General features: G+C 38.4%; 1 protein-coding gene across 4 annotated transcripts in view; it reads left to right on the forward strand.

Annotated features, from left to right (window-relative positions):
* Positions 1-14,034, forward strand: part of LOC113019245 (uncharacterized) — a 49,151-nt gene that overhangs the window by 20,465 nt on the left and 14,652 nt on the right. For 3 of the 4 annotated variants that reach the window (XM_026162813.1, XM_026162810.1, XM_026162811.1), the window contains exons 12-28: positions 87-278; positions 380-414; positions 811-942; positions 1,143-1,271; positions 1,892-1,930; positions 2,050-2,178; positions 2,284-2,410; positions 3,137-3,307; positions 3,404-3,435; positions 3,970-4,134; positions 4,272-4,406; positions 10,024-10,062; positions 10,156-10,296; positions 12,198-12,286; positions 12,402-12,425; positions 12,842-13,367; positions 13,472-13,534. In XM_026162813.1, the coding sequence (XP_026018598.1) occupies positions 87-278; positions 380-414; positions 811-942; positions 1,143-1,271; positions 1,892-1,930; positions 2,050-2,178; positions 2,284-2,410; positions 3,137-3,307; positions 3,404-3,435; positions 3,970-4,134; positions 4,272-4,406; positions 10,024-10,062; positions 10,156-10,296; positions 12,198-12,286; positions 12,402-12,425; positions 12,842-13,367; positions 13,472-13,534 (2,168 nt within the window). The remainder of the gene's footprint in view (positions 1-86; positions 279-379; positions 415-810; positions 943-1,142; positions 1,272-1,891; positions 1,931-2,049; positions 2,179-2,283; positions 2,411-3,136; positions 3,308-3,403; positions 3,436-3,969; positions 4,135-4,271; positions 4,407-10,023; positions 10,063-10,155; positions 10,297-12,197; positions 12,287-12,401; positions 12,426-12,841; positions 13,368-13,471; positions 13,535-14,034) is intronic. The other variant, XM_026162812.1, reaches the window with a different exon arrangement.

Below are 14,034 nucleotides of genomic sequence, written 5' to 3' on the forward strand. Positions count from 1 at the left end.
TGTGGACATGTTCATGAGGTTTGCTTCTAAAATTCTTTTTCAAAATACTGCAATCTATCTGAATAAAACTTCTCCTCCTTTTTAAGATCTTTTGATTGCTGTGACAAGTCAAAAGGACCTGTCAAAAACTGTCAGCAATGTTTTAGCAGTGTCGACTGCAGTAGCTGCATCTTCCAAAACTGAGCCAACAGCTGCAACAGCAGGCAAGCAACAGCAAAGTTTTAGCAACCTGACTTTTGGGGAGAAGATGGAAAAGCTCATGGATAGAAATCGCCTGAGTAAGTAATGACAGAAGCCTGTATGTGGGTCATTATTTGGGGTTTTTTTGGATCAAAACTCCCATTTATTTAACTGTTTTTATGTTCACTCTACCTCGCAGATTGTTTCAAAAATAATAAAACATTGCCGTCAAAGGTAAGTTTTTTTTTTTTCTTCTTTTTCTTAAAGGTGTGAATAACCTATCTCTCAGTTTTAGTTGTAGCGAAAAGAATAATAAAAATCTAGTAAAATATCCTTTATCAATGTTTAGCAAAAGTAATAGTGTTATCTGTATGTCTTTAAAAATTACAAATGTTTTTCCACTTTGGTAAAGATAATTTGGAAATTTAGTCAACAAACGTGACAACAAAACGTGTTTTTTGTTGTTGTTGTTTTTCAGAAATGGTGCTTTTGGCATTTCACATTTCTTTTTACAAGATAGTCATCATGCTTTTGTCTCCTGTGTTGCATTCTGCTTAATAGTTTGGGTAAGTTCACTTTCCTGAATCTTAACTTCTAATTTCTCCTTTTCCCCTCCTGTTTAAAATGAAGGTGATGTTGATCACAAACCTGCCAGAATATGAAAATAGCTGCTACACAGAGGCGGACGTTGCCAATCAGCTCACCCTATTTGAATTTGGATATCTAGAAGATGACATCTATGTTATTCCTCAAATGCGTATGGTAGGTACCAAGTTATAAATCTGCATTACTCAGTGATCCCACAGGTATATTTCTAGGTCTCTCTTTGGTTTCTTTATGTGAGGTCAGCCTACATTTTCTTGTATTTGTGTACACCAACACAGTACACAAATACACACAAGTACAGTATACAGTGCACAGTGAATAATTGGAATAATAACAAATGTGACTTTTCCTTCTAGGCTTTTGCCATTGCACCAAGTCTGATGAAGGCAAAAAAGCTTTTTCAAGCGTCAAAAGAGAAGAGTATTACTCTCAATGGGTCCACACTTTGTTTGGATTTTTTAATCCACTCCTTTCCAATGAATCCGGTACGTACTAATACAAAAATACTGTATATTGTGGCATGTTTGGAAAAAATTGCCATGCTTCTAGTGCACAATCTTGTTGATCCCTGTAGATTAGTAAATAAGGCACTGAGAGGATGGTAATTAACTAAATAACTTTAAAATATTGTTTAAAGTAGGTTTTTTATCAATTGAATTTTTAGATTATTTAAATGTAATAGAGCATGTAAATACCATACTAAGGCCTTAAAATTTTCTTTTTTAAAAATATTTTATGTTGCCTCAAACTTCAAAGCTTCTTGGTTAACATTAGCAAAAAGCTTTTATCTATCTTGATTTCCTTGCTACAAGTTTTTAACTTGAAAATATCAAACTGTCTGTTCTTTGAATAATTATTATGATTTATTGATGATGCAACTAGATAAATTAATCTTTCGCTGCCTTTTGCTGTGCTGCGCCACAAATTGCTAAATTTGTATCAAGGAAAAAAGAAAACCCTCCAGACTGAAGTGCCTTATAAATACCACCTTACATACAATAAATGTTTGAAATGATACTACCCAAAATTAAATAAGAGAGTAAGAAATGTCTTGCCGTAAAGCGTAGTGCCTTTAACGCTGTGTTCTCTTACATTCATGTTTCAGCTTGGGTTTTATAGCACCCTGATGAATCTGGTGAATTATGTAAGTAACTTTTTTTTCTCCCCTGAATTATACATAGATTTGTAAATATAACATATCAAATGAACAAACAAAAATAAACTCTTTGTATTTGTTTGAACGTTTGCTGGCTCTTCTTAAAGCAGCAGACAACTGATGATGGATCAACAGTAATCTACATCAAGAATATCTCACCAAGTAAGACCAATGATCTCAGGGAAGCTTTGGAAAAAATCGGTTCTGTCAAAAACTACCTGCCTCTCCTCAACAAGGTTAAAAACACACCTGTTCATACATTTGATTACGAGGATTTAAACAAAAAAGACATTGTTGTCTTATCTTCTCCTATCTTTCATGTTTATGCATGTCTGTTCTAGGTGTTTATTGAATTTGAGTCCATTTACGATGCTGATCGACTCGGAGTTTGGTACAGCCTCCTGAAACAGGGCTTTGCCCATAATGTCTACAGGATTAAGATACCAAGAAATGAATCCACAGCAAGACGTAAGTCTTTGTTTTTGGATAAAATAAAGCAGATGAGATGTAGATGTATGGGGAGTTACATAATAGGTAGCTAAAAATATCCTTAAGGGTAACTGGTAACCCTTATGCTGGGCATACACTGAGTGATTTTTGGCCCATTTAGAGTCGATTTTTCCGTCGTGCAACAGTTTTGGGGATCGGCCCGATTTTCACCTTAATCGTATGTCGTGCATTGTGTAGTATACATGGGGTAACGAGAAGCGACCTCGACCAGCTCCCGAGCATCAATCTTTTGGTCATAAGAAAATCAAACCTGTTTGAAATCCTGTCGGCCGTCGTGAGGGTGTCAACGCAGCCTCTCACACTGTGCACACGCAAACACAGAAATGAAGATGAAAAGAGCAGCACGGCAGTGTAGCGTGTGATCTGGACACAAGCGATGGAGGGACAACTTGTAGAACTTTGGCAAGCTCATCTGAGCCTTTATGTGGCCTCACAAAATTATCACGACCACACCAACCGTGTGCCATACATGCATACAACAGAATTAACCTTGACTTAAAATTCTGTTGCCTGCTACATTGAAAACAAAAACAAACTGCCTCAGCAGCTAGTCACTTTTTTTTTTTATATGTTAAATATCTTAAAATAATTGGAATGATATGATGGTAAATAGGAAATGTCAAAATCAAAGCATTTAATAAATTAAAATAAAGCTCTCTTTTTTTTTCCGTTTTGTTTGTGCAGCACCTAGACTGGCAGCGAAAGCTTTGCCGGACAGCAAGGTTGTCACTGAAGGGGCAACAATCCCAACAGCAAATTTTGGCGTTCCTCAGGGAAGCATTTCACCATTTTGGGTTACAATGAAAACGTATCCCTTTTTGTTCCCTACCACATCTCCTTGGTTTGTCATCCCAGGTGAGAAAAACAAATTAAACTAGAACTTAACTCCAGATTCAAAATGTAGGAAATAAGTGGCTCTTACATGTGACTCTGTTTATTTTTGACTTATAGATTTTGTGACGGTCCAGCTGACAAAAAAACAGGTAAGCACTTTTTTTTTTTACATTTTTTTTTTTTATATAAATTCTCCAATCTGGTCAAGTAACAAGAAAATTGTAATTTTAATTACTTGTGATAAGATATTGTTTACCAACTAGATATAACATTTGGCTAAGAAAGTGGTTTGAAAATTGTTTGCATAACCACCCTTGGAAGTTTGGAGAAACTGGCTGAATCTTAATCTGCAAATGCTTCTCTGTGAACCAACTTTTGTCATTTTCTTCTTAATTGCTAAAGAAATAATGTTGTAATGCTTTTGAGTCAATCGTCCAATCACCCCTGATCTCCAGTTCTAAGCTCCATGCTCCTCATTTTGATATGAATATATATGAAATCTGCATTTTTATCCCATGTTCATTACATTCTGAAAATCTGTGCTTAATTATGTAAAATGTCATGAACTGTTTTCAGTATCAAATAGCATAAAATAGTTAATGACTTTATCAAAGGAAGCACAATGTGCAGGTGTTGCCTCTGCTTTTTTTCCCCCCTCTTTGAATTAACTTTGTGTCCTATAGAAAAACCGTCCTCCAGGCTCTGTTTTCCCCCACATTATGCTGACCGGTTTGCCAGAAGGGAACTACCGACACGAGGATGTCGCCAAGCTGGTGTGGCACCATTTCCCTGTTCATAATCTTCATACTCTGTACTACAAGATCATCGTTTTATCACTGCAGAGGAGGGTGAGGAATAGATGCTGAAGACTGACACAAGCACAGACATTTTAATATTCCTCATTTGTTTTTGTTTTTTTAAATCAAACAAAGCTTTATTGAAAACTTTTATTTTTATCTGAGGCTTTTTCTATCCTAACCTACAGGCCTTCGTGTACTTCAGTGACTGGAATGCCTGTACCAGTTTTGTTCAACTGCACAGGAAAAATCCTATTTCTGTCGGAGGTCAGATACTCAATATCCACTTCGTGTTACAGGACATGCATCCTGGATCCACTGAGGTATGGAAAGCTCCGTCCAAAACTTTGATGTGTTATTCGGTCTGTTATTTTGCTGAACTATGATCAAATCATAGGGAAGATGGTTGGATGATAGTTGGAGACTGGCACAACCAAAACCATTGCGACTTTGTACAATGAACTTGCAGTCTTGTTGCCTTTGATGTAGTTTATTCAAAGGTGGGGACCAGGGCTGTGGCCACGCGCAGTCAGTTACCATCTTTGGCGTATCAAGACTGCGACAAAAAAAACAAACTATAAGGCAGAGTCAGTGAATCATTTTGTGAATTAATGGGTTTAAGTTAGCAATTACATGCAGTCTGTTCATGATAATACACTGATTAACTGTTACGTAGTATAAACATACAAATTCACCTCAATTTCTTAACTTTAGAGTCCAGCTAGAATCTGAAATAAATTTTTATCTTGTTCCTGCAGGATTTCAATTTAACTACAAAATAACATACATGCTTGATAACTTTGCCTTTATATGGGACTATAACCTGAATGCAACCAGTTGACAACCATCTCCAAAAGTTGATTCTGTTCATCTGGACGTAGCGTTTTCAGTGGGAGAAACGTTTCGTCACTCATCCAAGTGACTTCTTCAGTCTCAGCTGACTGCAGGTTTCCCCAATCTTATAAACAGTACATTTGCATAATGACTGAAACCAGCCCAGTGATATGGAACGCCAGGACTGCCATAATGAATTAATTAAATACACCATTAAATAATTAATTAAATGTGGCAATAATTAATTAAAATTGGAATTAATTAATTAAATAAATAGTTATGACACATGTAATTAATTAATTATTGACACATGTAATTAATTATTTATGTATTTCACATTTTAATTAATTATTGACACATTTAATTAATTATTGACACATTTAATTAATTATTGACACATTTAATTAATTATGTATTTCACATTTTATTTAATTATTGACACATTTAATTAATTATTTAATGATATATTTATTTATTTCATTTTGGCAGTCCTGGCGCCTGGCTCTCATCTTGAATTCATTGTATCTGTCAGCCTCACCCATCAAACTCAGGGGGCGGGGTTAACGCTGATCGAGTCAAAACCATTGCTTTGGCCTGGTGGCCATTGTTTCTAGCACACAACAACCGGCATGTGGAAGCTAACAGAACTGAACTTTGAAAAACCCTGTTTGTGTGTCACCAAATACCGTTTTAATATTTTTTTAGCCGAGAATGTAGTGGTTTAATCTTCATGTGTCTGGTCGGTTTGTCAAGATACAGCCTCTTTGCAAAAGTGCTTCGATGATTTCGGAGATGTCTGCCCAGTCTCACGGCACAGCATGGGATAGACCCGCTCGCCTCGCAAGCAATCCCACCGACAAAGCGCAGGCCCCGGTACACAGCTGTAGTAACCCCCGCTGACTTCTTTTACTGCGGTTATATTTATCGGTGTTTTATTTCCTGATGTTCTTATGTGTCCTACGTGTTTCAGTCGCCAATTCTGAATTATAACTAACATTAAAAACATGTTTAAGCAGGCGAGAGAGCAAATAAATCTGTTTAACATCTGATCTTTGGGTTTTTGTTCAGTAATCAGCGTGACCTGTGTATAAACACATAAAAGAGATAACGTTGGTGTTTCCGTCATGTAGTAACTGCTGGCTTTAACTGTACAAAGGTTGTTCGACACTATGAAACACATACAGACTTCATGATGTTCGGCTAATATTTTTATTGTGAATATTAATCATGAGGGTAAACCGGCTCTGTACACCACGCAGCGAGGTCAGCATATCCACGATATCCTCAGCTCCATGAGTTAACACAAAGTTTCCCAGCTGACTATCTAACTTCCAACTATTCCAGAGACGTGAAAATATACAGCATAAAGAAAAGTGTAAGAGACTCAGCAGCAGATTAGAATAACAGTTATACATTTAATAAATCACCAAATGAATCCAAGAAACGAGCAAACCTGTTCCGACAATTTGAGTTTGTATTCCCTCAGCTGCAGACTCGCTGCTGTTTAAATGTTTGAAAAGGAAGATTAGATATAAAAAACGTCAAACGTAGACTCAGTCTGCCTTCACATTTGACATGAGGCCAGCACGTATAGTGGCTGTGTCCTGTTTTAAGATCATACATGTAAAATTGTTGTCTGACCTCCGTCGATCCAGCCGCTCAGTCCGTGGTTACCATGGTTACTGCATAAGCAGCTATAATGTTAACAACTGGCACTGAGGAAACCTACCGGCAGCATGAGTGTTTATGTTTTTCATTGCAAAAGAACTGTCTGAATGGTTAACTGAAGTTAACTTGGATAAATTATAGTTAAGGAGTATCACAGATAACGCCTACGTGAGCTGTGTGACTGTTCACCACTACACTGAAATCAGCAGGCTATTACTGAAATACACGTGCTATATCATAAACTATGATATAAACAGGGAGGTCCTATTAACATGTTTAGTTTTAAAGGACACCTTCCTGCCTTTAGTCTCATTCATGAGCAGTATTAGTTTTCTTCTAACATCCAGAAGTCTGCACGATGTGTTTCATAGTTTGTAACAAGCCTTTGACAGGTAAACATAACATGACCGAAAAAGCAAAAAAAAAAAAAAAAGAGAGAGAGAGAGAGTGTTGACATAAGAAGAGAAAATGCTCTCAACTATGGAGACAGGCAAATGGTTCATTTATGTTTGATGTGTGTTTATTCCTCCCTAAATATCGTCGGTGAAGTTTGCCATGCACGTCAGATTTTCCTGCGCATTTTTATACGTCTGCCAACAGAGAGAGAGAAAAAAATCACATTCTAACAGACAGCTGGTGCTTAGAATACAGTTGAATAACTATTAAAAAACAGATGATATAATATTTCTGTCCAGGTTGCAGACTTCATGTTGAACATGCTGTTGCAAACCCTGCTCCTCTCGGTGGAAATGCGCCTTCTCTTTCCTCTTTGTATAAAAACATTTTAAAAGTCAGTTTAATCTCAAAATTCACTGTTAAATCCAAAACACACCAGATAAAGAAAAGCGAATAGTTCAGTCTAACACATGTGCCAGTGAACCATTAAACGTCTGTGAAACTATGCAGTTGTGAAACGTAACTTTAACCTCAGCCAAACCGATTTGCTCAGTTGTAAATAAAACAGCGAAGTAAACGTGACCCGACAGACAGAACCTGAGTGAATGAAGTCCAGCGTTTAACCACTGAGAGCTAAAACTCAGCTGAGGTTTCAAAGCTGTGTGCCGGTGATTGGACATCAGCCGCTGATGAAGCTGGTTCGCCTATAAAGTGCTCTGTAAGGAAACAAGCTCCAGCAGCTCTGCGCTCGGGGAAAACACTATATTTACTTATCTTGTGCAGAAAAATGCGCTGACATTGCTTTATATCGAGCACCGGCTGCCCAGTTAAACTGTGACTATCACCAGGTAACGTAGGCGTGTTTCTTGAATTAGCAGCAGGTGTTAAACAGCTGACAGATGAGGAGGAGGATGCATGCAGGTAAACTGAGGGTCTGTTGAGCTGGTCGCAGGCTTCGTGAGAAAAATGTCAGCTCGTTCTTTATGTTACAGAAGCACAGAGACACAAGACCAGGCGGAAAGAGACGATCGTTCGGTGAAAATGAGAATCTGCGAATGCAACATGTGGAACACGGAGAGTGGAATATGTAAACAAACCGGTTAACGTAACCCCCTGGGTGCACTCTGCATGCTAATTGTTAGCAGAGCTAGTGAAATCTCTGAAAACATCTGAGCACTTTTGCAAACATGTTCTATGTTGACAACCTGACCAGACATACGGCGCGACATTCGCGGCTAAAACACTGTTAAAAGTGTAGCTGGTGACAGAAAAACGGGGTATTTTAAAACTACACCACCACCATTGCTGCTTGTGATTTGATCTGCATTCTGGGATAACTGGCTGCCCCAAGTCTACACAAGCAATCGATTATCTAGGATCGACCTGTTTTGACTTACTTTGCACGGCAACCAATCAAATGTTAGAGAAGCTGCATGGGCAGCGTTGACCCCGCCCACTTAGTTTGATGGGTGAGGCTGACAGATAAAATGATTTCAAGATGAGAGCCAGGCGCCAGGACTGCCAAAATGAAATAAATAAATATATCATTAATTAATTAAATGTGTCAATAATTAATTAAAATGTGAAATACATAAATAATGAATTAAATGTGTCAATAATTAATTAATTACATGTGTCATAACTATTTATTTAATTAATTCCAATTTTAATTAATTATTGTCACATTTAATTAATCATTTAATGGTGTATTTAATTAATTCATTATGGCAGTCCTGGCGTTCCATACACTGAAGGAACAATGGTTCCTTCATCATTATTATGCAAATTCTCATGACCATTGATCAACAACCACTGATCAAAGCCCACTGATCAATGGCCATGAGTACCATTCACAGAGAGTTGGGGAGTAGCTGCAATCACAGCATTGTAAGATGGCGAAAGATGTACCCTTAGGCCCCCTCCTCGATTCAGAGATGGTCTTTCCCTTTTCACGTAAATGGCCTCCTTGACTCCGCGCTCAAACCAGCGTTCCTCCCTGTCCAGGATGTGTACATCCTCGTCATTGAAAGAGTGTCCACTGGCCTATAGGTGTAAATAAACTGCAGATGACACCACACAGAAGAGGTAGCTCTTCTGTGTGGTGTCATCCGCTTTGCCAGAGGTTGTATGGTTTCCCCGATTTATAAATCCTGGCACTCCTCCTGGCACTTGACAGCGTACACTATGTTACTCTGTTTGTGTCGGGGGACCTGATCCTTGGGGTGGACCAAGGATTAATTAGGTGTCATTGGGACGCTACAACACAGAGCGAACACCATCCCCACAGACAAAGCAGCCAGGAAAGCAGAAGAACATCACATTAAGAAGGCCCTGAGTAAATGTGGTTATCCTATCTGGACTTTTGTCAAAGCTCGGAAGCTCCAGCCAATCCAGGAGAGAAGGACAACCGCTGCCTAAGCGAAAACCTTTAGTTGATCTGGTGTGTGTCAGGAGTATCGGAACAGTTGAGACACATTTTTTTTTTCTTGATACCGTGTTTCTGTGGCTTTTAAACCCCAAAACACACTGTGCCAAACATTGCTCCACCCAAAGGGGACTCTGGAACAATCTCCCAGTTGATGTCCTTACGTCTGAGTCTATTCAATTGTTTAAATCGCACCTAAAACCCACTTGTTCAATTTGGCGTTTGACGCAAATTAGTTTGACTTTCATCCGGTGCATTTACTCGTTATGCTCTGCCCCGAATTTTACCCACATTGCGGTACTATTGTGAAGCTGTTTGATGTTATGTTTTGATTTATGACTTAAAAAATACCTTAAAATGTAATGCAATGTACCTTACAGCACCTTGAGGCAGCTGTTGTGATTTGGCACTATATAAATAAAATTTAATTATACCTTTGGGATAGGGACGTGTTTTACAATTTTGGTTGGATAATTTTTCAAAATGTTTGATATAGTTACATAATTTATACATTTTCTAAAACTGTATGCTGTTTACTGCATACAGTTTATGAGTTGGATAATTGAATTTACAGAATAGCAATGTGTGTGACAATATCTTTTAACATCTTTTTGTAGGAGGTCATGTACAGAAATCTGATGAAATGGAGCAATATTGTAAGTAAGCTATCACTTAATTATATCTGTAGTCATCCAAAAAAAGTTTTTCTATTTCCTGCTCCTTAACAGCAGCTTTTCATTGTTTTTCAGCATGTTCCAGATTCAGAGCCTCTGGAGGAGCGGCTGATCTGTGTGGAGATCTCTGAGACATCTGTGGACCTCATCATGATGGTCATGCAAGTGGTGGTATTCAGTGGTTCTTTTGTCAGATTCTTGCCACTTGCTAACAGGGTACGACACACACCTACACCCCCCCCCCCCCCCCCCCCCCTCCTCCCTGTGTTTTCAGTTGCATGACTGCATTAACGGTTTTACTTACAGTGGGATGCAAAAGTTTGGGCAACCTTGTTAATAGTCATTATTTTCCTGTATAAATCGTTGATTGTTACAATAAAAAATGTCAGTTAAATATATCATATAGAAGACACACACAGTGATATTTGAGAAGTGAAATGAAGTTTATTGTATTTACAGAAAGCGTGCAAAAATTGTTTAAACTAAATCAGGCAGGTGCATAAATTTGGGCACCACAAAATAAGAAATGAAATCAATATTTAGTAGATCCGCCTTTTGCAGAAATTACAGCCTCTAAACGCTTCCTGTAGGTTCCAATGTGTGGTTGAAGGTATTTTGGACCATTCCTCTTTACAAAACATCTCTAGTTCATTCAGGTTTGATGGCTTCTGAGCATGGACAGCTCTCTTTAACTCAAGACAGATTTTCAGTAATATTCAGGTCTGGGGACTGAGATGGCCGTTCCAGAACGTTGTACTTGTTCCTCTGCATGAATGCCTTTGTGGGTTTTGAGTAGTGTTTCTTGTTGAAAAATCCAGCCCTGGCGCAGCTTCAGCTTTGCCACGGATTCCTGGACATTGGTCTCCAGAATCTGCTGATACTGAGTGGAATCCATGTGTCCCTCAACTTTCACAAGATTCCCAGTCCCTGCACTGGCCACACAGCCCCACAGCATGATGGAGCCACCACCATATTTTACTGTAGGTAGCAGGTGTTTTTCTTGGAATGCTGTGTTCTTTTTCCTCCATGCATAACGCCCCTTGTTATGCCCTAATAACTAAATTTTACTTTCATCAGTCCACAACACCTTATTCCAAATGTGCTTTAGCAAACCTCAAGCGGCTCTGTTTGTGCTGTGGGCAGAGAAAAGACTTCCTCTGCATCACTCTCGCATACAGCATCTCCTTGTGTAAAGTGTGCTGAATGGTTGAACGATGCACAGTGACTCCATCTGCTGCAAGATGATGTTGTAGGTCTTTGGTGCTGGTCTGTGGGTTGACTCTGACTGTTCTCACTGTTCGTCGCTTCTGTCTATCTGAGATTTTTCTTGGTCTGCCACTTCGAGCCTTAACTTGAACTGAGCCTGTGGTCGTCCATTTTCTCAATATGTTCCTAACAGTGGAAACAGACGGCTTAAATCTCTGAGACATTTTTGTATCCTTCCCTTAAACCATGATGGTGAACAATCTTTGTCTTCAGGTCATTTGAGAGTTGTTTTTAGACCCCCATGTTGCTACTCATCAGAGAAAATTAAAAGAGGGAAACTTACAATTGACCCCCTTAAATACTCTTTCTTATTATTGGATTCACCTGTGTATTTTGGTCAGGGGTCACTGAGCTTACCAAGCCAATTTGAGTTCCAATAATTAGTTCTAAAGGTTTTGGAATCAATAAAATGACAACAGTGCCCAAATTTATGCTCCTGCCTGATTTTGTTTAAACAATTATTGCACACTTTCTGTAAATCCAATAAACTTCATTTCACTTCCTAAATATCACTGTGTGTGTCTCCTATATGATATATTTAACTGACATTTTTTATTGTAACAACCAACGATTTATACAGGAAAATAATGACTATTAACAAGGTTGTCCAAACTTTTGCATCCCACTGTATTTCAGTCAGGATCGCTATAGCATAAATTTTGCATCTATGTTCCCATCTATGTATGCGTTTCATGTTCAGTCATATTGTAGTTCATACTGCACCTTTGCTTGGGTAAACTAAAGCATGAACGAGTTTAAAAAAATAAGAATTGTTAATGTCTATTATCACTTTTTAAGAAACGTTTTCCTTTTTGTCTTTGGGCTTTTCTTATGACTATTTCTATTCTCAGATTTACATTGAGATGGCAGAATCTAGTCTTGTAACAGAGGTGTTGGAGAAGATTGCTTCAAATGAACATTTATCTACGAATGTAATTTGGTATGACTTTCACTAAAATAGGGGAAGAGATGAATAAATTATTAGAATAAATTACGTATTTATTTGTTATGAAAATAGACCCTTAGACCGTCTCCTTTTTTTATCCTCTATACAGGAAAAAAGTTCGTCGCATTGAAACGTGAGTATTTCTCTTTCTAATATGACAATTCCTGAATCTGGGTGCAGCTTCTCCTGTAGAAGTTAAAACAGTTCTAATACTAAACATTTTGGGTTTTCGGATTCTTGGTTTGACGAAAAAATAATAGGCTCATATTATTTTGCCAAAGTATGGTTTCCTGTTGGGTTTTTTTGGGGGGGGGTGCGTTGTTTTTTGTTTTTTCTCTAATTTTTATAATGAACTGGCTCTAAAAGATGTGGAGAAACAAAACAGGCAGTTTATGTAAATGTGTCTTAAGCTAATAACTGCTGAACAAAAAATTGGAAATGATATTTGTTTCTTTCTCTGTTTTGTAACATGTTATGTGTAACCATTTTTGTGAAAACAAACTTGTTTTTTGTGGACAACTAACAAAGATTTTCTGCTTTTGATTTTAGTTTGAAGAGCCTAAAACAGCGTCTGCAAGACTCCAGTGAGATTAAAGTAAATCTTGAACTGGACACCACAGATGTTAAGTTCCCGACTGTGATAAGTGGAGCACAGTCTTCTCTTTCTGATAAAGGGGAGCAAACTCTTCAGCAAACAAGTACCTCTGGTTCTGCTCAACCAGCAGTATCAGTTAGTTCGAACATTTCTAAGTCTCTCACAGCAGGACAAAGTGCAACAAGTGACCAAGAAATGGAAGAAGCCAGTGATAAACCAGGAACTGAGATTATAACATCCACCGTTGCTCTTCAGGCGAGTCAGGATGTAGAGAAGGCAGAAGGGAGGGTAGGGGAAGAAGGGTCACCAGTAATTTCAGTCACCTCTGCTGATGGAAGAACTTTTTCAGCTGCTTCTACCCCTGCTCCTCAAGTCAGAAGTCTGACAAAGTCTAAGGAAATGATCAAAGAACTTCCTTATATTAATGCTGACGAGCCCATATTGATTCAGGGAACCAAGACACAGACTGTGGATAAAATGGTAATATCTGGCAAAAAGTGTATTTGCAAAGTGCCAAAAATGTTCTAACTATGACCTGCCATATTTTTGTGAAGTAAAGTAGTAAGCAATCTTTATCTTTTTAGAGCCCCAGCAAGAGAGAAACAACCTCTAGAAGTGACTTGGGTAAAGAGAAAATGGAAGAAAAGGTGAGTTCCTTACTTCTACCTTCAAATTTGGTCTGCATATATGCATAAACATACAGTGTATATAGAATCAAACCCACTAAACTATGATATGATTAGGGATGGGTACCGGTAATGGCACCGGTAGTAACCAGACCGAAAAGCAGCGCACATTGCGGTGCTTTTTTCTTTTCCTGAGATGTCATACACTTTGGATTCCAGCCAATCATTTTACCTTTGCGAGCGTAGTAGGTGGGCCCAGGTACGTACGTTCTTTTAGAGCAGAGCTAAAGATTAAAAATGCCCAAAGCGAAGCGGTCAAAGTCTGGCTGTACTTCACAGCAAAAGATGTAAACTCAGCAGCCTGCAACAAGTGCTTTAAGGTGATACTGTGCAACGGAGGTAACTCCTCAAATCTGATGAAACACATGGCGACGTATAGCATTTTGTTAAAAGCCGAGAAATGCGCCGTATTTGATAGCTTGCCGCGAGACCGTGCACATCTACTGCGGGTGTGGTGCCTG

The sequence above is a fragment of the Astatotilapia calliptera genome, chromosome 3 (genome assembly GCF_900246225.1).
Source record: "Astatotilapia calliptera chromosome 3, fAstCal1.2, whole genome shotgun sequence".
Classification (NCBI taxonomy): Eukaryota; Metazoa; Chordata; class Actinopteri; order Cichliformes; family Cichlidae; genus Astatotilapia; species Astatotilapia calliptera.